This window comes from Lepidochelys kempii, chromosome 7 (assembly GCF_965140285.1).
Source record: "Lepidochelys kempii isolate rLepKem1 chromosome 7, rLepKem1.hap1, whole genome shotgun sequence".
Lineage (NCBI taxonomy): Eukaryota > Metazoa > Chordata > Testudines > Cheloniidae > Lepidochelys > Lepidochelys kempii.
In genome coordinates this window covers 29705939-29730894 of record NC_136386.1, presented here as the reverse complement: position 1 = coordinate 29730894, position 24956 = coordinate 29705939, and the positions used below count along the sequence as shown (strand labels likewise).

The window sequence follows — 24956 nt, the reverse complement described above, 5'->3', positions numbered from 1 at the left end:
TGGGGCTGGGATAGCAGGGAGCTGGGGGTGCGGGGTGAGATTGAGGGGCACCAGCGGAGCTGCGTGTGTGTGGAGGGGGAGCTCAGGGCTGGGATAGCAGAGGGCTGGGCATCAAGCTTGAGGGCACCAGTGAGGCCAGGGCCAGGATAGCAGGCAGCTGGGTGTTGAGATTGAGGCAGGGGTTGGCAACGTGTCCTCACATGGACACGAGTGTCCATGGTAAAAATGCTGAGGTCCATGGGGGCACTCACCTCGGGTGGCTCCCCATCTCTGCTGTTGCTGGTGAAGGCGCAGCCAGGCGGCTCTGCATGCTGCCTCCGTCCCCTGACCCAGAGCGCTGACTCCGTGGCCCCCAGCCCATTGGCCAGGTACCCTGGCCAATGGGAGCTGCAGGGGCAACACCTGCAGACAGGGCAGTGCTCAGAGCCACCTGGCCGCACCTCCATGTAGGAGCCGGAGGGGGGACATGCTGCTGCTGCTTCCAGGAGCTGCTTGAGGTAAGCACTGCATGGAGCCTGCACCCCTTCCCCTCTCCCACACTCCAACCCCCTGCCCCATCCCTGATCCCCCTCCCATCCTCTGAACCCCTTGATCCCAGCCTGGAGCACCCTCCTGCACCCCAAACTCCTCATCCCCATCCCAGAGCTTGCACCCCCAGCTGGAGTCCTCACACACCCCAACCCCCTGCTTCAGCCTGGCGCCCCCTCCTGCATCCTGAACCCCTCATTTCTGGCCCCACCCTGGAACCTGTACCCCTAGCACAGAGCCTGTACCCCCTCCCACACTCCACACCCCAACCTCCTGCCTCAGCCCAGAGCCCCCTCCTGCCCCCTGCCAATGTCCGTCACTAAGTCTGGTAATTTTGTCAAGTGTCCGTTGCACAACGTGGCAGTGCTGACCCATGGACTGAGGGGCACCAGCAGAGCTGGGGGGGTTGGTTGGAGCCCAGGGCTGGGCTAGCAGGCAGCTGTGGGTCACAGCAAGGAGACCCAGCCTTCTCCAAGCTCCCATTCCCCTGTCAGACAGGGCAGGTGGGGCTGGTGCGTTGTTCCCGCGCTCAGTCACAGACTGGTTCTGTACTGTGTTGTGGAGGGGAAGGCAGCCACCCGGGCTGGCGTCAGGTGTAAAGTAAAACAAAACTTGAATAATACATTTCATTCTAATTAAAATTATTGCTCATATGAATCATCATGTAATTACACCAGATTATGAATATTTAATTAACCCAAAAACATGCTCAGAAATCTGCAAACGAGTTCCCCACCTCCATATGAGGGAAATTTCTGATCTCTTCGAGGGGCCTAATGTCTGTGATATGGTGCCTGTGGCCCTCAATCCCTTCTTGCAGCCCAGATAGCTCCGCTTTGGGCCCCTTCCCATCTCTGCCAGTGCCCCTCAACCCCAACCCACAGCTCAACCAGAGCTCTGAGTCCTGACTAGAGCTCCCTGACGTCCCAGCCCTGGGCACCCGACTCCGCAGCTCTGCTGGTGCTCCTCAGGGCTCCAGAAGATTGGGAGCGATGAGACCAGGCAGCTGAGAATGGCCTGGCCTAGTGCCGTGCAACACAAATGCGGAGGGGTATGTGTGTTGGTGGACATGGCTGGGGCGTGAGTGTGTGTACAGGGTACATGTATATAAATTGTTGGGGCAGAGGGGGTGTATGTGTGAAGATTAGGGTAAGGGTGCTTGTGTATGGTTCATTGAGGTGTTTGTGTGTTTCCAAGCACAGTAGCGCTGCTACCCATTTGTCTGGCTATGCGTCAGTGCACCATGTGTATGGGGTGGTTGTGCAGAGTGTGTGTGCTTCAAAGGGGGTTGTGTGTTTAGAGACAATAGGAGTATTTGCAGTGTGACATTGCAGGTGTTATGTGTAGACAGGTGCTTGAGTGCATTTGAGTATGGAGGGAAGTTGTAGGGTGTGTGTGCATGTCCACATTCTTAGTTTCTATGGCCAGAAGGGACCCTGTCGTCATCTACCCTGACCTCCTATATAACAGACCAAAGGTGCCCTGAATTAATTCCTGGCTGAACTACTGCAGATCTTTTAGGAAAAACATCAGATCTTGATTTAAAAATTACCAGTGATGGAGAATTCACCACGACCCTGGTAAATTGTTCCAGTGGTTACTTCCCCTCACTGGTAAACATTTGGGCCTTATTTCTAGTCTGAATTTGTCCAGCTTCAACTTCCAGCCCTTGGCTATTGTTAGACCTTTGTCTATGAGATCAAAGAGCCTCTTATCAAATTTCTGTTCCCCCTGTAGGTACTTACAGACTGGGATCAAGTCAACCCCTTAACCTTTCTTCATTAAGCTTAATAGACTGAGCTCCTTGAATCTCTTGCTATAAATTTTCCAATCCTTTAATCATTCTCTTGGCTTTTCTCTGAACCCATGAACACTCTTATCCAATTTATCAACCTCCTTCTTGAATTGTGGGCACCAGAACTGGACACAGGATTCCAGTAATGTTCACAATAGTGCCACATATGGGGGTAATAGAACCTTCCTTCTCCTACTCCAGATTTCCCTGTTCATCCATCCTAGGATCTCATGAGTCCTTTTGGCCACAGCATTGCACTGGGAGCTCATGTTCTGCTGATTATCTTCCATGACCCCCAAGTCTTCTTCAGAGTCACTGCCCCCAGGATGGAGGCCCCCATCCTGTCAGCATGGCCTACAGTCTGGGTGCCTAGATGTATAACTTTTCATTTGGCCATCTTAAACAGCATATTGTTTGCTGTGCCTGGCTTACCACTGTGTGTGTATGTGTCTGTACAGTGTTTGCAGAGTGTGCGTTCGTGTGTACAGCATCTGTAGAGTGTGTATACAGATCATAGTGAGGGGGTGGGCAGGTGGGGCTGATGTTTCTGTAGTGTAGTTGTGGTGTGAACAGCTACACAACCTACCATACTCAGCTCCCTCCACAAAGCAGCCCCCACACATGTCAATCCCAGTATCCTCCACTCTCTCTCCTTGCAGTTCCCCCAGTCTTCCCACCCCAGTATTGCCATCCCCTCAAGATCCAGCTGGTATCCCCTCTCAATTCCCCATGCCCCACCCCAGGGATTCCCTCCCCCCATTCCTGCCCCTCCTGGGAACCCAAAGCAATTAATGAAATAATGGAGAGAGGATCCTACTGGTGCGTGATGGAGGAGGATGGACCAAACCCTGACAGCATTGACCAGGGAGACGCCCCGCACTGAATCCCCCTGCAGGTGGCACAGGCTCCACCCCACAACCCAGCACAGACACACACACCCCATCTGACACAGACCCTGTAGCAAAGATTCCCCCTCATTACCCACCTGCCCCTGTAGAGAGGCAGGAGGCCAAATGGATGTTTGTGTGTGCAAACATATATGGAGCCAGGCAATTACATGTCCTGCCCCCTGGTTATGGTTTTCTAAAGCCAGTCCCTTTGTGCACACAGCCACACCACTGTCTCTCCCATGCACACTTCCTTTTCTGTCACATTCACACACACACCCGCCCTTCCTTCTCACACTCACCCCTCCCAGTCTCCCTCATCTCTCTTTCACCCCTTCTCTGTCTGTCACACACATCCCCCTATCCCTGTCTTTATCACTCACATAAACCCTTTGGATCACATTCTCTCATCCACACAGTCCTCTCCCCAACCTCTCCCAAACACCCACCCACCCCATCTCACCCCACCTTTTGTCTCTGTCTCTGCTCATATCCCATTGTCTGTCTCACACCCCCGCCCTTTCTCTCACATACACCCTCTCACACACTCACTCATACACACACTTCTTTCCCAGCCTCTCTCTAACACAGACTTAACCCCCCCACCCATCTCACATACCTTCTTTGTCTCTGTCTCACACACCCCCCTACCCCCCTCACCCACCCTTTGTCTCACACACCCCCTCCTCTGTCTCTTGCACACTCACACCCTCCTTGTTTCCCTCCCCCTCCCCACCCCCCCACAACATTCACCATTGTCTCTCTCACACAGCCCCTTTGTCTCTCATTCTGGCACCCCCCCTTCCATCTCTCCTTGTCTCACACACACTCCCATTCCCCTAGCCCCTCTTTATCTCACACACACCTCGCTCTGTGTTTCACACACCACTGTCATTGTCTCTGCCTCAAACCCTTTGTCACACTCAGAGACCCCTCCCTGTCTCACACAGACTACACCTCCGTCTCACCCATACACACTATCCATTGTCTGTTTTATACCCTTCCTGTCTCACACTCCGACCCCCTCATACTCACACCTATCCCTGTCTTACACCCTCACCAATCTCCCTGTCTCACCCCCTCTGTCTCACACCCCCATCTCACTCATACTCACATCCATCCCTGTCTCACACACTCACCCCCTCCCTGTCACTCACCCCCTCCGAGTCTCATACACTCACCCCCTCCTTGTCTCACCCCCTCCCTGTCTCACCCCCCCGTCTGTCTCTTACACACTCACCTCTCCCTGTCTCACACACACTACACCTCCGTGTCTCACCCATGCACACCATCCATTGTCTCTGGCTCACGCCCTCCCTGTCTCACGCTCATAGCCCCTCACACTCACCCCACCCACTCCCACTCCCACTCCCCCCTCCCTGTCTCACACTCACACCCCTCTCTCTGCCACACTCACACGCGGTTGCGCTTGCGCCCCGGCTCCTCCTCCCGGCTGGTTGCGAGCGGGGCCGGGGTTGGCAGTCGCGGCGGAGCCGGTCGAGAACCGGAGCAGGGAGCTGAGCGGAACTGAGGCGGGTCCCCGAGCCATGGGGCCCCGGGCTCCGCAGCGCTCCTAGGCGGGCGGGTCCGCCCGATTCCCCACGGCGGCGCCCCGAGCTCATGGGCGGCCGCACGGGCTGAGACCCCACGCCGGACGGGCTCGGAGGGACCCAGGCGTCCTGGCACCATGGCGTTCACCTTCGCCGCCTTCTGCTACATGCTCACCCTGGTGCTGTGCGCCTCGCTCATCTTCTTCGTCATCTGGCATGTGAGTGCGGGTGGAGGGTGGGGATCGGGATGGGGGTTCGGTGCTGGGGGGGGGTCGGGATGGGGGGATCCGGGCTGCGGGATGGGCGTGCTGGGAGGCTGCCCGTGTCCCTGTCAGGCCGCCTCCTCTGCCAGCCAGGCCCCCCGGAGATCGGGCCGGGGGCGGGGGGGATCCACCCCGTTCATGCTGCCCCGTTTCTGGGGTTCGGGCTTGTCTAGCTACTTGCTCCCCCCGCCCCCGCGTCTCTCGGTCCCTGGCTGACAGGCTTTGCCTGAGTCTCCGCTTTCAAGAATAGCAAGAACCGTGAATAATTCTGCAATGAAAGAGAGACCGAGAGTTCCGCTCTGCCCCCCGTCGCCCCCTGCCCCCATCACCCCGACACCGCACCAGCCCCAGTTCCCATCGCTCGGCTCCCCTTCTCACCAGCCCCTTGGCCCTGCGCCCTGGCTGCCCGGTACCAGTTTGGGGGTTGCTCCCCAGACCGGGCTGCTGGGAGGCGTTGGGCCGGACCGGGGCTCCCGTCAGTGTGTGTGTGTGTGTGTGTGTCTCTGTGTGTGTGTGTGTGTGCGCGATGCTGGTGCTGATATGGAGCCGACGTAGCTAAGAAACCCAGGGTTGGGGGGGGGGCCTGCCTGCGCTGCCCCCAGAACCCCTAGCCCCACCCCCGTCGTGGCTCCCCACTGTGTCCCAGCTCCCCCGGGTCTCCCCAACTGCCTCCCACCCCCCTCCCGGTCGGATCTTCCCCAAACACCCTCCCCTCCGCAGCCCGATCCCTCTCTCCCAGTCCCAACCCCCTCCCGTGCAGGATCCCTCCTGCCCCCAGCCAGATCCCCCGTGGATCCCCCAAATTGCCCTCCGCTGGATCGCCCCCCCCCGTTTGTTCCACGGCTGCTGCATATCCCGGGCTCCCCGCGATGTAGCCCCCCTTCTCTCTCAGCCGTAGCTAGGGAACCCGGCGCTGGTTGCCATGGGAACTACATCTGTTTACAAGATGGGCTCTGGGTATCAATAACAGGGTGGTGGGTTTAACTCCTCTGGTTCTGGGCGGGAGGTCTCCCCATCGCTCCCCTTCCTAGCCCTGCACCCCCAGCTCCGCCAGTGCCCCTCAGCCCTGCCTTGCAGCTCCCCCTCCTACCCTTGCCTCGGTGCCCCTCAATCCCCATCCGCAGCCCCCTGCTATCCCAGCCTGGGCTCCCCCACACGGACACGGGTCTGGCTTGGCTTTCCACTGCATAGACAGCCTGGGCCTGTCTCTCCTGTATCCCAGATTACTGCCTCCTCATCCCTGCCCCCTCCCCATGGGCATCACAGCACAGCTGTGTCATCCCCCTCCTTGCCCACCCCCCACCCCCAGAGTGCCCAACTGCTTTGGCACTTGCCCCTGTCATGGGAGGGCTCCAACCACAGCTGTCTGGAGCAATGATCTTTGCAATAGTCAGGGATGAAAATATGGTTGTGGGTGTTGGGAGTGCGGGGCACCAGCAGGGCTGTGGGGTGGGGGAAGCCCAGGGCTGGGATAGCAGGGGGCTACAGGAGTGAGGGGCCCCAGCTGTGTTTGGGGCATAGGATGCATTTGAAACAGGGACCACTCCTGACCCCTGGCCAGAGGGGTCTGTCCCTGGCAGCAACGATCCAGGTGGGTCTGGGAGCTGCAGGCTGTCAGCTATTTCCTCCCCTGGTGCTGAGATGCAGCCACCTCTGGGGTGGGGCACAGGGGCTGTTTATACAGGGATCCCTTGCCTGGCACTGAACTGCAGCCACCTCAGGGGGGCAGGGTGTGTGTGTGTGTGATAACAGGACAGTGTCACACAACAGTTTAGGACAGAAAGTGAAGCAGAATCCTGTCTGTCTGAAGAGTGCCCTAGGAGGACACAGGAGTAGGGCTGGGTGTGAGCTGCATTTCCCATTTCATGGCAAATTCCACAAATTCAACATTTTTTCCTGGAACAGAAGCAAAATATTTGGAAATTTCCCACAAAAGGAAACGACCCCCCCCCCCACCTCCCCCAGGCATTTGGGGTTAATGGAAGCGTCTGGTTCCCATTTCAACCTTTTCCAACTTTTAATGGTTTTCTATATAAAAACGATGAATTTCGTTCTGAAAAGTCATTTCAAAACCCACTGCCAAACCTTTTCATTCCAAAAACGTGCAAACAGGCCCGTCGCGTTTGGCCAGAAATGGCATTTTTATTAAGAAACAGTCCGAGGAAAAATTTCAGCTCCAGTCAGAAGCAAAAGGGAATGTACCAAACAGAGTGTGAACAGAGCCCCTGACATGTAAGGATTTTGTCCTGCCCCGCTCCCTGCACTACAGCGCCCCCTGCGGAGCCCCCCCTCACTCTGCGCCCTGCAGTACAGCGCCCCCTGCGGAGCCCCCCCCGCTCCCTGCACTACAGCGCCCCCTGCGGAGCCCCCCCTCACTCTGCGCCCTGCAGTACAGCGCCCCCTGCGGAGCCCCCCCCCCGCTCCCTGCACTACAGCGCCCCCTGCGGAGCCCCCCCCTCTGCTCCCTGCAGCGCCCCCTGTCCTGCCCCGCTCCTCGCGTCGCAGCACCACAGTGGGGTCAGTAATGACTGCGAGGAGGGAGTGCCCCCTCTTGAGCCCCCTGCTCTGCTCCCTGCAGCACAGCGCCCCCTATTGAGGCCCACCCTGCAGCACAGCGGTGGAGGCTTTAGGGCGGGATGTGGCCGGGGTTGAGCCCTGGGAGCAGCTGTCCCAGGCGGCTGTGGGGATGGAGATAGGGGCTGCTCTGTGCCTTGCTGGCCCCTGTATCTAACCCCCCAGGGGTCCTGACAGTGAAGTTGTGTCACTGCCAGTGCTTAATTTGTGCCAGGGCTGAACCCGGCACCCTGGGCTTGCTGCATCAGTTACAGATGGAAAGGAATTGTTGAGCCCCAGCACCTCTTTCATTACAAATTAAGCACTGGTCACTGCCCGGCCCCCCCCCCCGCCCCGGCCATTAACACCCTTCTGTGCTCTGCCCCAGGGCCACACAATGGCCCATCCAGCCCAGTATCCCTCAGAGGTGTGCTGAGGGGGAGCTCACTGTGGTGCCCTCCTTCCTTTCTCTGCTGGGGGTCAGGGGTTTGCATTGAACTCCAGCACCCCACAGATAAGTGACCTTTCCTCCCTGAACATGCGGCACATCCCATAATACTTTGAGTGCTGAGGGGGGCCCTGCCCCATTCCCTCGCTGCCCCCACTTGAGCCCTTGGGAACCATAGATTCCCCTCCCCACCCAGCAGTGGAGGGTAAACTGAGGCAAGGGGGTCAAACAGCTTGCACAGTGGTATGCAGGGAATCTGCAGGGGAGCCAGGAACAGAACCCAGGTGTCCTGAGCCCCAGCCCTGGGGCCCCCACTCCCCTGTCAGGGCCTGGCCCCTGCAGGGGCTTGGCTGCATGGGAGAGCCCATATGTGTCTGCACATTGCTTTGCTGGGTCTCCTCAACCAAGCTCCTAGCAGAGATGGTGCCCCCCTGTAATTCCCACCCCCCCCCCAGCAGTAAGCAGCCCTCTTGCCACCGGGGAGCCCAGAGGCTGAATAGTTTCCCGGACTCGAGGCAGAGTCCTGGGGGATCCTTGTGTGGAGGGAGGGGCAGGAGTGCTGGAACAATTTGTATAGTGGGGGTGCTGAGAGTCATTGAACCAAATTGTAAACCCTCGATAGAATGGAAGCCACTTCAAGTTAGGGGGTGCGGCAGCACCCCCGCACCCCTAGTTCCAGCACCTTTGGGGGGGGAGCTCCCCCAGCCAGGGCTCCTCTCTCAATAGAAGGAGTGAATTGCTCTGGATGTCCCCTGATCCTGCCCTTCCCCAGGCTCAGAACCCAGGTGACTGGGATCAGGGACCCAGGCGATCGGGGGGACTCAGGCGATTGGGAATCAAGGTGCCTGACCCCTCGGAGCAGCAGGGAAAGTTCGTCCCGCGCACTCCCCCCCTGCTGGAAACCATCCTGTTGCCCCGTGACCGGCTCTCAGGCGGCCAATGGTGGGTGGGTCACACTCTGGTTTCTCTCCCTCCAGTTCTGGGCAGGTGCTGGGCGTGGGGGAAATGGAGGGGATGGAGTTTGTAGCCGTGCAAAGCCAGTGTACCTCAATCCTGACCTGCAGCCCCCCCAGCTCTGCCAGTGCCCCTCAATCCTGACCCACAGCCCCCCAGCTCTGCCGGTGCCCCTCAATCCTGACCCCCAGCCCTCCTGTTCTGCTGGTGCCCCTCAATCCCAATCCCCTGCTATTCCAGCCCTGGGTTTACCACCTTCCCACCCCCACCCCCAGCACACACTGACCCCTAATCTCCCACACTGTGCCTGTCACAAAATTATGTCTGTCCCAGCACAAGCTGGAGTGTTGGACCCTGTCTAGGGCCTGGTATGTGCAGTGAATTTGTGGGATCTCAGCTTCATTCTGTGTGGGGCAGGCACCCAGCCACAGAGAGCAGCAGCTAAATGGTCCAGCCAGCCACCTCGTTACCCCATCCCTGGCTCCCTGCTCCCCCAGCTGGCCTTGCAGGCTGTTCCTAGGGCTCCGATTATGGGGGGAGGATGCTGAAGCAGAATCCCTCCCCTGCCAGGCACAGAAGCCACGTGTGAGGGTTGCTAAGCAACCCCGACAGGCGCCTGTAGTCCTCATTGTTGCTTTGACAGGTACCAAGTGCAGCTCAGATCTGACTGTGGCTGGAGAGGAGCCCAGGGCTGGGTTAGCAGTGGGCTCTGGGCTGGGTTGGGGGGCACCATCAGAGTTGTGGGGGTGGAGGAGAGCCCAGGGCTGGGTTAGCAGTGGGCTCTGGGCTGGGTTGGGGGGCACCATCAGAGTTGTGGGGGTGGAGGAGAGCCCAGGGCTGGGTTAGCAGTGGGCTCTGGGCTGGGTTGGGGGGCACCATCAGAGTTGTGGGGGTGGGGGAGAGCCCAGGGCTGGGTTAGCAGGGGGCTCTGGGTTGGGTTGGGGGCACCATCAGAGCTGTGGGGGTCAGGGGATCCCAGGGCTGGGCTAGCAGGGGGCTGAGGGTCAGGATTGGGGGAACCAGCAGAGCAGAATTGTGTGTCTCAGCCCATCACCTTGATGAGTCTCTGCTCTGAGAGCCCAGAAACTGGTGACGGGAGTAGCTGGGGCTGGGGCACATGCCAGGGAGCCAGGAGGCTCTGGGTGCTGGTAAGTGGGCCTGAGTGTGATGGACCTGGACATGCTTAATGTGGGGGGAGGGGGCAAACTCACAAGCAGGGGCTCTGGAAGGGGGAAGGGAATCCCCCAGACACACCTGCTGGAGACCACGGCAACAGGACTGAGCTCAGGCTAGTGACAGAAACATCTCCATTTGGGAAGGCCGGGGGGTATCGGCTCTGATCCAGGCTGGGGGCTCCTCCAGCCCCCCACTGTCTCACACCGGATCTCTCCCAGCCCCCGGAGGATGGGGAGGCAGTGGCTGAGTCACCCCATTTGGCTGGGGCTCCGGGGCTGGCTGTTCCGGAGCCGGCTGTGCTGGCAGGAGCCCAGGAAAAGCCATGTGGAGTCGGGGGAGGAAACAGGACCCCCCAGGGAAGCTGGGTCTCTCCACATCCTGCTGGGAGCTAACTTCCCTGGTAACGCTTGGGGGAGGATGGATCCAGGCTTTCAGGGGGCAGATGAGTTCAGGGGGCTGGAAGCCAGGACTCCAGGTTCCATCCCAGCTCTGTCAGGGGAGTAGGGGCTAGTGGTTAGAACAGGGAGGGGCTGGGAGCCAGACTCCTGCTCTGATCCTTGATATTTTTATTATTGATATGGAAGTGCAAAGCAGCAGAGACTGGTGAATTCCTGTCCGCTTGATCACTTCTGGGGAGTTTATCAAGCAGTGACTGTTAGCAGTAGGGTCCGTCTGTTCCTTCCCACCTCCTGTATCCACAAACCAGCCAGTCCCCTGGCCCTGGGGCTGGATTGGAGCCAGCGCGCCATAGAAGGGAAAGCCCCATGTCCCATTCTCTAGAAGGGCTAGAGAGGAAGGGTGACAGAATGGGGAGCTGAGAACGTGTATGTGTGTGTGAGGGGGTCCGGCTGGGTGCCCCAGTGGGTGGCACTGCAGATGCTCCTCTCTGGCTTTATCAGCCCTCAGTTGGGGTCACCCCGTGCAAATTGGCAGGATGGGGTCTGATTTGCATACGTAAATAAGATTGTGTGGGTTGGGCCAGACACTGCCTAGGTGATCATGTCCTCAGGCAGCCCCACCATGGGCTTGTGTGACCCCCCCTCGCCTGCTTCCCCCGGGGCGACCCTCCTGGGAACTCCCTACCCTTCCCTCAATGAATGGGGGAGCCCCCATGGGAAGGTCGGGGGGATGGATCCCTGTATAAACAACCCCTGCACCCCACCCCAGAGGCAGCTGCATCTCAGCACTGGGTAAGAGATCCCTGGATACACTGCCCCCATGTCCCACCCCAGACTCAGCCGTGTTCCAGGGCTGGGCCGGGAGTATCTGTCTCTCTCTGCAGCTGTCTCTGACCCTGCTCCCCCCACAGATCATCGCCTTTGACGAGCTGCACACAGACTTCAAGAGTCCCATTGACCAGGGGAACCCGGCAAGGGCAGTAAGTCAATAGATGTGATGGGAGAGGTGTGTCTGTCTCTGTGTCCGTCTGTGTCTGACCCTCCCCCTCACCCACTGCCATGCCCCCCCCCCATGTCGCCCATGTCATTCCTATATTTCTTAAATGTGGTGTCCACTCAACCGTCCTCTGCCATGAATGAGTGACAGTGCCATGAAGGGTGCAGGGCTCCCAGACTCCTGGGTTCTATCCAAGCTCAGGGAGGGGAGGGGAGTCTAGTGAGTTAGAGCTGGGGGGCTGGCAGGACTCCTGGGTTCGCTCTCGCTGGCTGTGCTGCGCTGAAGTTTGTGTCACTCAAATGTTTTTTCGGAAGGTCCCAAAGTTCCCATCAGCCCCTGGGGCTGGTCCTCTGGGGGGGTGTCAACACTACTCTGGGGCTGGGATTTCAACAGGCTTCCAAGGCTCTGCACCAAACCACCCCCTCCCATCCCCTCACCCCTCTTCCTTTTCTACCCCAGTACCCCACCCCCTCCTTCTCTCCTCATCACACCCCTGGTCCAACCCCACTGCTTGTTGCTTTTTCATCTCTCTTTGTCTAGTTTGATCCAGCTGCATCAGTGCTGGGTCCCCTCCATCCCAGTCCCCAATCCCCCCGCTAGCCCACCCCTGGGCTTGCGCTCAGCTCTGCCGATGCCCCTCAGTCCTGACCTGCAGCAGCCCTGGATCCTGTTCCCTCCATGCTCAGCTGATACTCTTCAGTCCCAACCCCCTGCTATCCCAGCAGCAACCATTCAGATGGGGGTCAAGGTGCGGGTGGGTTCTGGGAGCTGACTGTGCTCAGGCGTGGGGGTCGAGGAGCTGTAATTAAAGGTGCTGCTGACAATCACTAAAACTGCCCCTCCCCACCAGCAATGTTCCCTCTAATTTTTCACAGGCCGTGTGTGCAAAAAATTTCTTCTGTGCAAATTTTTGTGTGCACGGTGTTTCACCGTGTGCGTGGGGTTTAGGATCTGTGTGAACACGCACAGAGCAGAGGGAACAGTGCCCCTCAGGGTTTGCAGGGGCGGAATAGCACCCTGGGGCCTCGAGAGGGGAAGGGGCTTGCTATGGGTCACAGTGAGTCAGTAGCAGACCTGAGGAAAAAACCCCACTCCCACCCCAGAGCCAGGGATAAAACCAAGGAGTCCTGACTCTCCCTCTCTCTCCTGCTCAAACCCCTTACACCAGCATTTCCCAGGGGGTGGGACCCAAAATTGGTTGGCGGAATGTTTCAAAGGGTCACGTGGCAGCTCCTAGCCCATGGGGCTGGCTGGGCTCTCCCTGCTCCACGCACTGCAACTTCTGCAGTCCCAGCACCCCTCAGGTTTGGCCCAGCCACCCAGACAGGCCAAATCTGAGTGAGTGGCGGCCCTGTAACCCCATGAGCCAGGTCACAACTCCACCCACACACATTTGGTCCAATCAGGTGGGCGGGGCCAAACCTGAGCCACGCCGCAACCGCCAGAGGTTGCGATGCCTGGCACTACCCAAGCCAGCACAGGAGCTGCTGCTGTGGGGTGAGTGCCATGCAGTGCCCAACCTCGTCCTGAGGGCAGGAGCTGACCGAAACCCCCCCCAAGGCCTCCGCCCCCCCAGACTATTTACTGAGTCGCGACAGGCCATAAACTTTTACAAAGGGGTCCTGAGCCCCCAAAAGTTGTGAACCACTGCACTAGACCCTCCCCTCCCTTCCAGGAGTGGGGGATAGAACCCAGGTGTCCTGGTGGGTGGCGAGCCCTGACTGCTGCCTGTGTGTCGGCTGCAGTAACAGAGTTGCTGGGAGAGGAATTCAGGTCACACAGAGCTGTTTATATTTAGGGAAATGGAGTGGGAGCGATGGCCCCAGCTGCAGTCCCTGGCTTGGGGCCCCCGAGGTTGCTGGGATTGACTCTGCCCAGGTTAGGCACAGTGGAGGGGACAGATGGGCCAGGTGAAGGAATAACTCCTCATAGGGCAGAGTGCTCCCTGTCTGTGCAGCCCAGAGCCCTGGAGTCAACCACCTCCCTGCTCGCACACAGCATCTGCCTGACTGATGGGAAACTGAGGCACAGATGGGGGAGGAACTGAATCAGGGTCATGCAATGAGTAGGGATGAGAAAGGGAAATAGAACCCAGAAGTCCTGGCTCCCAGCCCTCCTGCTCCAATCCTAGACCCCACTCTCACCCAAATTCTATTCATTAACATTTCAGTACTGGAGTAACCTCATTTCATATCTGATACCAGAATCCAGGCCCAACCCCAGTGCAGCCAGGGGTGACTCCGGATATACCTTGTGGGAGCTGACACCAGAATCTGGCCCCGACCCCAGTGCAGTCAGGGGTAACTCTGGATACAACCTGTGGGAGCTGACACCAGAATCCGGCTCTGACCCCAAGTGCAGTCAGGGGTGACTCTGAATATGCTCTGTGGGAGCTGACACCAGAATCCGGCCCTGATGTCAGTGCAGTCAGGGGTGACTCTGGATTTATCCCAGGTAACCAACATCAGACTCTGGCCCACACTCCATCGCAGGCAGATGGTGACTTTGGATTTACTCAGGCTCTCAGCTCAGAATCTGTCCCTAGCCCAATTGCACTTGCTGACTCTGGATCAGTGCTTAATTTGTGCCAGGGCTGAGCCCCAGCACCTCTGGGCTTGGCAGTGCCGAGCCCCAGCACCTCTGGGCTTGCTGCATCAGGTATGAATGTAAAAAATCGCTTGAGCCCCAGCACCTCTTTCATTACAAAGTAAGCACTGCTCTGATTGACCGGGGGAAGCTGAGCTCAGAATCCAGCCCTCATCCCGTTGCTGTTGCTGGGTGACCAGATTTACCACAAGGGAACTGAGATCTGGGGGCCACTGGGGGCTGGCGGGGATGAGATGGGGGTGAAGAAGGAGGGGAAAGAAGGAGCTGGGGAAATTGATGGGGATGGGTTCTGGGGGCTGGCCTTGCTCAGGTGGGGGGGAGGGGTCACAGCAGAGTGAATTGTGGGGTCTGGCTGTGCTCAAGAGGGGTTGAGCAGGTGGGGGGACCTTGCTGTGTGAGTCCTGCTTGTAAGTTTGCCTTTCCTGTTATCGATCCAGCCAGGGTTTGGGGTTCACTGGGTGGCAAAAGGGAAGAGACACTGAGGTTTCAGCCCCCCCAGATGAAGCTCAAGTTGCTTCCTGTTCTCTGCAGGGTTGGTAGCAGTGTGGGGAGCCCAGGGCTGGATAGCAGGGACTGCGGGTTTGAGGGGCTCTGACAGAGCTGTATGGGGAGCCCAGGGCCGGATAGCAGGGGCTACGGGCCAGCACAGGGATACCAGCAGGGTGTCCAGGATTCCAGAGCTGGAATCCTCTCAGGCTGAGTCTCTGTTGGAAAAAGCTGCCATTTGAAGTCTCTGTCGCCCAGTCTCAGGGTTTGATCATGGCATTTGGTGTCTTAGGGCATGTCTATGCTACAACCAAACACCCGGGTTGGCCCCTGTCAGCTGACTCAGGCTCATGGGGCTCCCTCCCTCCTCACGGGGTCCCAGAGGCCAGGCTCCAGCCTCAGCAGTTTCATAGCCCCTCAGCCCGAGCCTCGCCCACCTGAGTAAGATGGCATGGCCTAGCTATGTGTTTTTTATTGCAGTGTAGACATGCCCTTAAATCCCCAGCTCCCAGAGTCCTGGGATCTTCTGAGAATCGTGGCTTTCATATATAAACCCCCCCAGAAACTTTCTCTCCCTTGTGGGGAGAAGCTGGGAACTGCCTCCTGGAGGCACCCCACAGGCACTGAGCCAATAAATACAAGCCCAATGGCACATGATTTCAAAGCTAGTCTCCTGGTTTTGGGGCCCCACTAGCTTCGGGGTTTATGCTGAAGAAACTGGAAATGTAAATGTTCCCTTTCCCCTCACGGGAGCACAAGTGGAGCCACTGCTCTTGAGCTCTGTCTATGTAGGGGCTAGTATTTGTGTTTGTGCAGGGCTTAATGTCTGGGGTTTATGTGGGGTCTTGTCTGTGTTTGTGTAGGGCTTAGTCTCACTGTTTATATAGGATCTTACAAGACCCTTGACTTGCGTATTGTACAAGCCCTAACTAAGGGCACACATTGTGTCAGACAATGATGTGAATGATGGAGCCTGAATCCTCTTTACAACTTGGGGGGGAAGGAAGTGGGGCCCCAGAGGCCCTGGGATTTGGGCTCCACCTTCATTTTGGACTTTCTGCAAACCCTAGCCCTATATAAGGGCAAGGAAGTGTCTTCATGGCTACTTGCACCCCCACCCCTGATCCCAGCTCCAGCAATAACCCGACACACAAAACTAATTCCCAGAGTGGGTATCCATGTACACACCCTCCCCTCCCCAACCACAAGCCCTCATTCACCTCCCACAGCTGAGAATAGAACCCAGGAGTCCTGGCTCCCCTCCTCCCCCACACCCTGCTCTAACCACAAGGTTCCTAGATTATAAAGCCAGAAGGGACAATTGTGATCATCTAGTCTGTCCTCCTGTATAGCCTGTTCCAGTGTCTAATTAAAGCGCTGGGGCAGGTTACTTGGGGAGGCAGTGGAATTCCCACCAGTGGAAGTTTTTAAGAACAGGTTAGACAAACACCTGGCAGGGGTAAGCCAGGTTTATTTGGTCCAGCCTCCTTCAGGTGGGTGGCCTAGATGACCATGTTAGGTGCATTCCAGCCCTACATTGCTATGATTATATAACACAGGGCATATGACTTCCATGAATTAACTCCTGGTTGCACTAGAATAGAGCAGATCTGTTATCAAAATATCCCATTTTGATTTAAACATTGCCAGCGATGGTGAATCCACCACAGCCCTGGATAAATTGTTCCAACGTTTAATTACCTGCACTGTTAAAAATGTAGGTGTCTTATCCCTAGTCTGAATTTGTCCAGCTTCAACTTCCAGCCCTTGGCTCTTGTTAGACCTTCGGCTGCTCTATTGCAGCTCCATTATCCAATTTCTGTTCCCCACGTAGCTACTTCTAGCCTGTGATCAAGTCACCCCTTAATCTTCTCTTTGTTAAACTAAACAGATCGAGCTCCTGGAGCCTCTGACTCTGAGGCATGTTCTCTAAGTCTTTAGTCATTCTCGTGGCTCTTCGCTGAGCCCTCCAATTTATCAGCATCCCTCTTGCATTGTGGTACGAGAGCTGGATGCAGGATTCCAGTAGTGGCCACACCAGTGCCACACCCGGAGGTAACAGAACCTCCCTTCTCCTAGTTGGGATTCCCGTTTACACACCCCAGGCTCGCATTAGCCCTTTTAGCCACGGCATCGCACTTGGGAGCCTGTGTTCAGCTGATTAGCCGCCATGAGCCCCAAGCCCTTGTCAGAGTTCCCTGTCCTGAAAGTATGGCCAGTGTTCTTTGTTCCTAGAGGTGTATGTTTACATTTGCCCATATTACAACACACATTGTTTGCGTGTGCCCAGCTTACCCAGGAAGCCAGATCGCTCTGTATCCGTGACCTAACTTCATTATTTATTACTCTCCCAATCTTTGTGTCATCTGCAAACATTTCATGATGATTCGATGTTTTCTTCCAGGTCACTGATAAAAAGGTTAACTCGTGTAGGGCCAAGAGCTGATCCTTCGGGACCCCACTAGAAACACTCCCATTCAGTGATGATTCCCTGTGTACAGTTACATTTTGCGACCTAGCACTTAACCAGCTTAACCCCATTTAATGTGTGTCATGTTGGGTTTGTATTGTTCAAGGTTTTGAATCACAATGTCATGCAGCATCACATCAAATGCCTTACAGACGTCTCAATATATTACATCAGCTTTATTACCTTTATCAACCAAACTTGGAATTTCATCAAAGAATATACCAAATTAGTTTGACAGGAACTATTTTCCATAAACCCACGTTGACTGGCATTAATTATATCACACTCCTATAATTCTTTATTAATTGAGTCCCATCATATCTGCAGCCCCATGTCTTGCCTGGGATTGATGTCAGGCTGACAAGCCTATAATTACACAGGTCCATCCTTTGGCCCAGTTTAAATACTGGTGCAACATTAGTGTTCTCCCAGTCCTCTAGAACAGGGGTTCTCAAACTTTTTCTTTCTAAGCTCCCCTCCCCGTCCCCCCCAACATGATATAAAAACTTCACAGCCCACCTGTGCCACAACAACTGGTTTTCTGCATATAAGAGCCAGGGCCTATGTTAGGGGTAGCAAGCAGGGCAATTGCCTGGGGCCCCATGCCACAGGGCCCCTGCAGAGCTAAGTTGCTCAGGCTTTGGCTTCAGCCCCAGGTGGCAGGGATCACGGCCCTGGGCTTCAGCCCCAGCCAGTGGGACTTTGGCTTTCTACCCTGCGAGTCTAATGCGAATCTAGGCCCCAGCGAGTCTAATGCTGGCCCTGCTTGGAGGAGCCCCAGAAACCTGCTCGCAGCCCTCCCAGGGGGCCCCAGACCCCTGGTTGAGAACCACTGTTCTAGAACTTCCCCAGTGCTCCAAAACGTATTGAAAAATCAACCCTAATTGTCCAGAGAGCTCCTTGGTCAGCTCTTTTAATACATTTGGATGCAAGTTATAGGGCCTTGCTGATTAAGAAATGTCCTAAGTGGCAAAAAAAACAAAACTTGCCGCCGAACGGGGAGGCGGAGTGATGGTGCAGCCGAAGAAGAGTCGCGTCCCCGCCGCCGAATTGCCGCCGAGCGCGAAATGTGCTGTGACAGAGCGGCCGCCAAATTCCCGCCGCTGCCGAGGGTGGATTGCTGCCCCAGAGCCCGACCTCCTGCCGCCTGCTTGGTTCTCTGGTGCCTGGAGCCAGCCCTGACCTTAACTTTAGTAGACGCTGTTTAACATCCTCCGGAATTACTATTGGAATAGAAAGTGTTTCATCGCCATCATCATCATATGATATGAACACTCTATCTGGCTTTCTCTCAAATACAGAACACAAATAGTTATTGCATACTTCTGCCATTTCTACATTAGTATTGACAATTTTGCCATTTCCATTTAGGAATGGACCAATGTTGTTTTGTTCTTAACATTCTTGAAAAAAATTCCTTCTCATTGTCCTTAACTCTGCTGGCCAAACATCACTCCTTGTATCCTTTTGCTTTCCTTATTAATTTTCTACAATTCCTAGCTTCTGATTTATATTCATAGAATCATAGAATCATAGAATAGCAGGGTTGGAAGGGACCTCAGGAGGTCATCTAGTCCAACCCCCTGCTCAAAAGCAGGACCCATACGCAATTAAATCATCCCAGCCAGGGCTTTGTCAAGCCGGACCTTAAAAACTTCTCAGGAAGGAGATTCCACCACCTCCCTAGGCAACGCATTCCAGCGTTTCACCACCCTCCTAGTGAAAAAGTTTTTCCTAATATCCAACCTAAACCTCCCCCACTGCAACTTGAGACCATTACTCCTTGTCCTGTCCTCTTCCACCACTGAGAATAGTCTAGAACCAGCCTCTCTGGAACTACCTCTGAGGTAGTTGAAAGCAGCTATCAAATCCCCCCTCATTCTTCTCTTCTGCAGACTAAACAATCCCAGCTCCCTCAGCCTCTCCTCATAACTCATGTGTTCCAGACCCCTAATCATTTTTGTTGCCCTTCGCTGGACTCTCCCCAATTTATCCACATCCTTCTTGTAGTGTGGGGCCCAAAACTGGACACAGTACTCCAGATGAGGCCTCACCAATGTCGAATAGAGGGGGACGATCACGTCCCTCGATCTGCTCGGTATGCCCCTACTTATACATCCCAAAATGCCATTGGCCTTCTTGGCAACAAGGGCACACTGCTGGCTCACATCCAGCTTCTCGTCCACTGTCACCCCTAGGTCCTTTTCCGCAGAACTGCTGCCTAGCCATTCAGTCCCTAGTCTGTAGCTGTGCATTGGGTTCTTCCGTCCTAAGTGCAGAACCCTGCACTTATCCTTATTGAACCTCATCAGATTTCTTTTGGCCCAATCCTCCAATTCATGCTTCATGGCTATTGACTTCCCTTCTCTCCCTTTTGTATCTATCTGTCTTGTTCATTTATTGTAATGAACTGCCCTCACTTCATCTCTAAGTGAGGTGGGTTCTTTCTTGATTGTGGCTTTTTAGGCTTCTATTAAAATGTTCTTAAACAATTCCTAATTATCATTCACATTTTTCTCATTAAATTCTGCCTCCCAGCTGATTTGGTTCCTTTTAGCTTTCAGCCTTGTGAAACGAGACCTTTTAAACATAAGTTAATATATTGCTAGTTTGGGGTTTATTCTGTTTATACGTAACAAATGTGATCAAGTCATGATCGCTTGCATCTAAGCAACAACAAATTTTTAGTTCTGTGCTCAATTCCTCTTTATCTGTCCAGATGAGGTCTAATATAGAATTCCCTCATGTTGGATGCAACACTCTGAGCTAGGAAATTGTCATTTATAACTGCAATCTATACTATATAGAAATTCCAAGGATGCTTTCGCACTGACAGCAGGAGGCCTCCAGCAGATGTCACTCAGATTGAAGCCCCCATGATCACACTGTTCATGCCCCCTCTACTCATTAAAAACAGGTGTGGAAGGAGCCAGGCATCCTGTTCTCTAGTGGATTTGGTGGCATGTAGAAGACACCATCTAGTAACCAATCTATTGCTTTATCTGTTAGGACATTGATCTATAAGCATTGTAGCTCATTTGCTTCCTAGCTGTCGGTGACTCTGACACGCATAATGCTATATTTGACACACCCCTTGCCTTTTTGCCCACTTGATCCTTCCTAAATAGGCTATAACCATTGATTTCTAACATTCCAACCCCACTCCCATCCCAGAGCCAGGTATAGAACCCAGGAGTCCTGACTACCAGCCCCTCCCACCAGGCTTGAACACCCCTCTCTGTTCCTGCCTCACCCCCTTCTTTCAGCCCTCCCCTGTGCCAACTCTCAGTCTAATTCCCTGTTTCTTTTCCCCCTGCAGCGAGAGCGATTGAAAAACATTGAGCGGATTTGCTGCCTCCTGAGAAAGGTGCGTCCGTGTGTCCCTGTCCCTGCCTCAACTGTCTGTGTGTCCCCCCACGTCCATGTGGCCCCATCCCTGCCCCTTACGTCTTAGCTCTCCCAGTCCCCAAAACAGTGCATGACCAGTTCTTGAACCCCCAACCTGGGAGCAACTGACAGCGCCTGAACCCTCCAGCCCCCTGAACTCCTGCACCTCTCCAAACATCTGCACCTCCTCCCTATAGCCTCCTCACCTCTCCCCACTGCATCCTGAACCCCCAAGCTCCATCACTCCTTCCCTTCGTAGGCTCCCTGAACTTCCACCCCACAGCCCCCCACACCTCTTCCCACAGCCTCCTGAACCCCCAACCCCTCTCCCATCTCCTGCCCCTCCTAGGCTCCCTGCACCTCCTCGCACCCTCTCCCCTCCTAGGCTCCCTGGACTTCAGCCCCACAGCCTCCCACTTCTCCCACAGCCTCCTGAACGCCCAACCCCCTTGGCTCCCTGCACCTCCTCCCCACAGCCCCCCACAGCTCTCCCCACAGCCTTGTCTGCTCACACCCCCTCCCCTCCTAGGCTCCCTGCACTGCCTCCCCAAAGCCCCCAACATCTCTCCTCATAGCTTCCTGATCCCCCAAGACCCCTCCCACCCCTTCCCCTCCTAGGCTTCATGCACTTCCTTCCCTTTGCCACCCCCCCACCTCTCCCCACAGCTTTCTGAGCTCCCAACCCCTCTTGCACCTCCTCCTCCTCCTAGGCTCCCAGCATCTTCTCCCCACAGCCCCTGACACTTCTTCCCACACCCTCCTGAACCCTCACCCATCCCCCAGCCAGTCCCCACCTGCCTTAGGGCCAGATCAGAGCTGCCCCCTCCCCCAAGAAAGGCCCCATATCCTATTCCCTGCTACCCTGAGCCAGCCAGTTCCCCTGCCCTGGGGCCAGATTGGAGCTGGTGCCCCTGGGGAGGTGCTGTGTTGCTTGTGTCAGTTTCCCTGTTGTGTGTTGCTCTGCATTCCTGTCTGAGAATACTGCCCCCCCCCCCGTATTATTTATGCCTGGCTGCTGGCAGGACAGGACACGGCCACGGCCAAGCCGCGGAATACTAATGGGGTGCCTGTGGGGAGCAAAGTGTGCTGAGGCGGCATCTACCCACCACTGGCACTGGGAGCCAGGTAGGGTTGCCAATTTTGGTTGGGCATATTCCTGGAGGTTTCCTCACATGACATAATCTTTAAGTACAGATTAATCTTAAATTCCTGGAGGGTTGACAACCCTAGAGCCAGGACTCCTGGGGTCTATTTCCCCACAGACCAGGGCTTGCTGTCTCTTCCAGCTCGTGGTCCCTGAATACTCCATCCATGGGCTCTTCTGCCTCATGTTCCTGTGTGCAGCCGAGTGGGTCACCCTGGGCCTCAACATCCCTCTGCTCTTTTACCACCTCTGGAGGTGAGTGGGTTCTGCGCCCTGGGATCCAGCCCTCCTCGAGAGGACAGCTTGTGGGGGGAGGGAGTGCAGCCTCTGGGGGTGGAGGGTTGGGATTGAAGGACACGGGGCGGGGTGCCCAGGGCTGGGCTGGGGGGGACGGGACCAGCAGAGCCGTGGGCATGGCGGGGCTAGCAGGGGGGCCGGCAGAGCCGCGGGCGTGGCTAGGCTAGGAGGGGGGGTTCTTTCCTAAGTACTACAAGAAGCCCCTTGCACGAGCCCCTGTCTGAACCCTGGCCTCGTTGCCCCCCCAGGTACTTCCACCGCCCGGCAGATGGGTCCGAGGTGATGTACGATGCTGTCTCCATCATGAATGCCGACATCCTCAACTACTGCCAGAAGGAGTCGTGGTGCAAACTAGCCTTCTATCTGCTGTCCTTCTTCTACTACTTGTACAGGTAGCGCCCCAGCACGGTCTCTGGGGAATCCTCACCGGGGCTGAGGTGCAGCCTCCTCTGGGGTGGGGCATGGGGAGCTTATACAGGGATCCCTTACCCAATGCTCAGGTACAGCTGTCTCTGGGGTGGGGCGCAAGTCTGTGTGCCTGGCGCTGACTGTGCGCCTCACTCCTGACCTGCAGCTCCGTTATGCTGCAGCATTTCAGGGTGTCTCTTTTTCTTTCTCTCCCCAGTATGGTTTATACTTTGGTGAGTTTCTAAGAGGACTGAGTGGGGGACCTCACAATTATCTCAGTGGCTGCTCCTGGACTCCTGGGCTTACCCCCAACCAGCTGTTTCTAGGAGAGCGCAAGAGATGCTGGGAACACGGGGGGCCCCTGAAACTCCAACACCCCCATGGGCGTGATGCACTGCCCCCATGGATTTGAGGCTCTGCCCCATCGCTGGACGACTCGCAGGATCAGACGTTGGGCATCCCCATATTAGGGCCGCCCCATGTTTTGAGTGACTCACTAAACCCTGCTGCCCCTCATTTCTGCAGCGCCCATGAGGAGGGAAGCATCTCCTTCCAGATGTACCCTCCCCACCTCTGAGATGGGGGCCAGGGCAGGAGCGACCTCCCCCACCCCAACTGTGACACTCCCCATTGCCACACCCCATTGTGAGCTTGTCTGTTGGGGAGCAGGGAGGGGGACGGGGCACCCTGCCCCACTGTTAAACCTATTTTAGGGTGCAGGGGAGCTGGATACTGGGCACCTCTCCCCTGTAGTGTCATTATAATGCGGGGGTAGGCGGTCAGGGCTGATGTCCCCAGGACTAGGGGTGTTATTCTGTTGGACACATTTACGTCTAATCCAGGGGGGTGTAACCCACCCAGGATCTCCCCACAACCTATGGAGCACAGCCCCTGGCCCCCCCACCCCAGGGCAGGCCCAAACCCCACACATGCCAGGGCGTGGCAGGGTATTTCTGTGTGTTTGTAGTGTTGAATTTGTTACCAGGAGTTATTGTCTGGAGTGGGGGCTGGGGGCCCAGGGGGTGCCTTAACTAGACCCCAAGGAGAAGGGGCTCAAGGCTGAACAATGACACCTCCACCCACTGCAAATGTCAGGCCCACTCCAACCCTCATTACCAAGTTGGGGGGAAGATTTTGGGGTGCACTCAAATTTGGGCCTTGAGTCCAGAAAGTGGGATGGGGGTCCCTGTGTGTGGGGGTGACCTGTTATCCTGCATGCGGGGGGGTGTCTCTGTGCAGAACACCCCATTATCTCACGTCGGGAGCTGTTCTGGGCTCGGTGCTGGGGAGGAAATCACTGGTTTTAGAAGGAGGGGATTCCCCCCTCCCCTGCACCTCCATCTGGGGTCAGACCCACACAGAAAGGGACCCTGGTGCCAGAGCTGTCTACAGGTGTTGGGGTGGGTGGGAGAAATCGCTCCCCCTTGGTCATTTCCCCCCCCTCCCCATTTCCCTCCCCTTCCCGGGACATTTGTGTATGAAAGAAACATTGGCTAAACAATCCTCAACTTTGTGGCTAAATAAAAACTTGCAAAAAAAAAAAAAAGGCCCCCCCATTGGCCTCCTGGTGTCTGTAAGTGGGACAATGGGCCCTCAGGGAGCGCTGGCTCCAGTCCGGCCACAGGGCAGGGCAGCGCTTTCCATGCTCGGGGCCACCAGCTCCAAGCCAGTCCCCTGCCACAGCGCTTCATTGCCCCGCTCCACAGCCACGGGAGAGGGGCTGAGCAGGCCCCTGACTGGCTGCCTCCCAAGGGCAGGCAGCACATTGCCGGGGCTGGGGGGGATGCTCTGGCACTGCTGCTGTGGGGGACTGTGAAGTGCTGGGCAGCCTGTCCCCACCAAGCCTGGCCTCCTGGGGACGTGTCTTTGCTCCCAGCCCACAGGGCACTGGGGAGCTGGTTTGCACTGCAACAGCGCAAGGGCCTTCAAGGGGTGCCAACATTGTGTTTAAAACTAAGGGCCTGTTTTCGTAGCCCCCCCCCCCCCCGGCCTGCCCGATATTGTTGTTATCGGAGTTTGGAGCATGTAGCAATAAGAAGCAGTACTCACCCCCTGCACCTCCCCCACCCCCCACCATTCGCCAGGGGCATTGCTTGCTGCTTTTTGCAGCACTCAGCAACTCCAGAGCTTGTTGAGGTGAAAGTATAAGGGACGTACGTCCCGTGTAATAAGGGACTGCTGGCAGCCCTGCTTCTGCGTGGCCATTACCACAGGGACCCCCCAAAGCCTGCCAGGATGGGATGTGTGCTCTCACCCCAGGGCTAGGCACTGCTGTTGGAGCGTACGCAGCCCTTGAGCACCAGTGGGCACACACTCACGGGCTCAGCCCTTCATCCCTTCTTGCCAGACCAAACTCCTGCCCCCCCCAACACCCCTTACAGGGTCCCCCCCACCCCCCCCAACTAGCCTCACACAGAGCCTTCAGGACACACACTCCCCCACTGCCCACACACCCCAGCCACCTGCCCGGCCAGCAGTCACTCAGCGGTGGCTTGGTCTGTTACTCCTGCCTGAGCCAAAGGGACAACCCCAGGGTTGGCTGCTGTGGGGGACAGGGGCGGTGGATCATAGTCACAGTGTAGGCAGCGAGCTCAGTCCCTATGGGGCA

At 56.4% G+C, this 24956-nt stretch overlaps 1 protein-coding gene across 2 annotated transcripts; it reads left to right on the top strand.

Moving 5' to 3' along the window:
• The first annotated feature begins 4408 nt into the window (after positions 1 to 4408).
• On the top strand, positions 4409 to 23913 carry CNIH2 (cornichon family AMPA receptor auxiliary protein 2). 2 transcript variants are annotated; one of them, XM_073351616.2, is made up of 6 exons: positions 4411 to 4978; positions 11464 to 11532; positions 20432 to 20479; positions 21786 to 21898; positions 22189 to 22332; positions 22566 to 23913. In XM_073351616.2, the coding sequence occupies exons 1-6, from the start codon at positions 4898 to 4900 to the stop codon at positions 22591 to 22593; spliced, it is 483 nt and encodes a 160-aa protein (XP_073207717.1). In that variant the 5' UTR covers positions 4411 to 4897; the 3' UTR covers positions 22594 to 23913. The 2 variants fall into 2 exon arrangements, with proteins under 2 accessions (XP_073207718.1, XP_073207717.1); XM_073351617.2 differs by lacking the exon at positions 11464 to 11532 and having other exon boundaries at positions 4409 to 4978.
• Positions 23914 to 24956: the final 1043 nt, after the last annotated feature.

Bases quoted from the DNA above. Each gene is read 5' to 3' on its own strand.
- CNIH2 (XM_073351616.2), top strand. From the start codon at position 4,898: ATGGCGTTCACCTTCGCCGCCTTCTGCTACATGCTCACCCTGGTGCTG. The intron at 21,899-22,188 runs GTGAGTGGGTTC...TTGCCCCCCCAG, and splicing joins CTCTTTTACCACCTCTGGAG to GTACTTCCACCGCCCGGCAG. The intron at 22,333-22,565 runs GTAGCGCCCCAG...TTCTCTCCCCAG, and splicing joins TTCTTCTACTACTTGTACAG to TATGGTTTATACTTTGGTGA.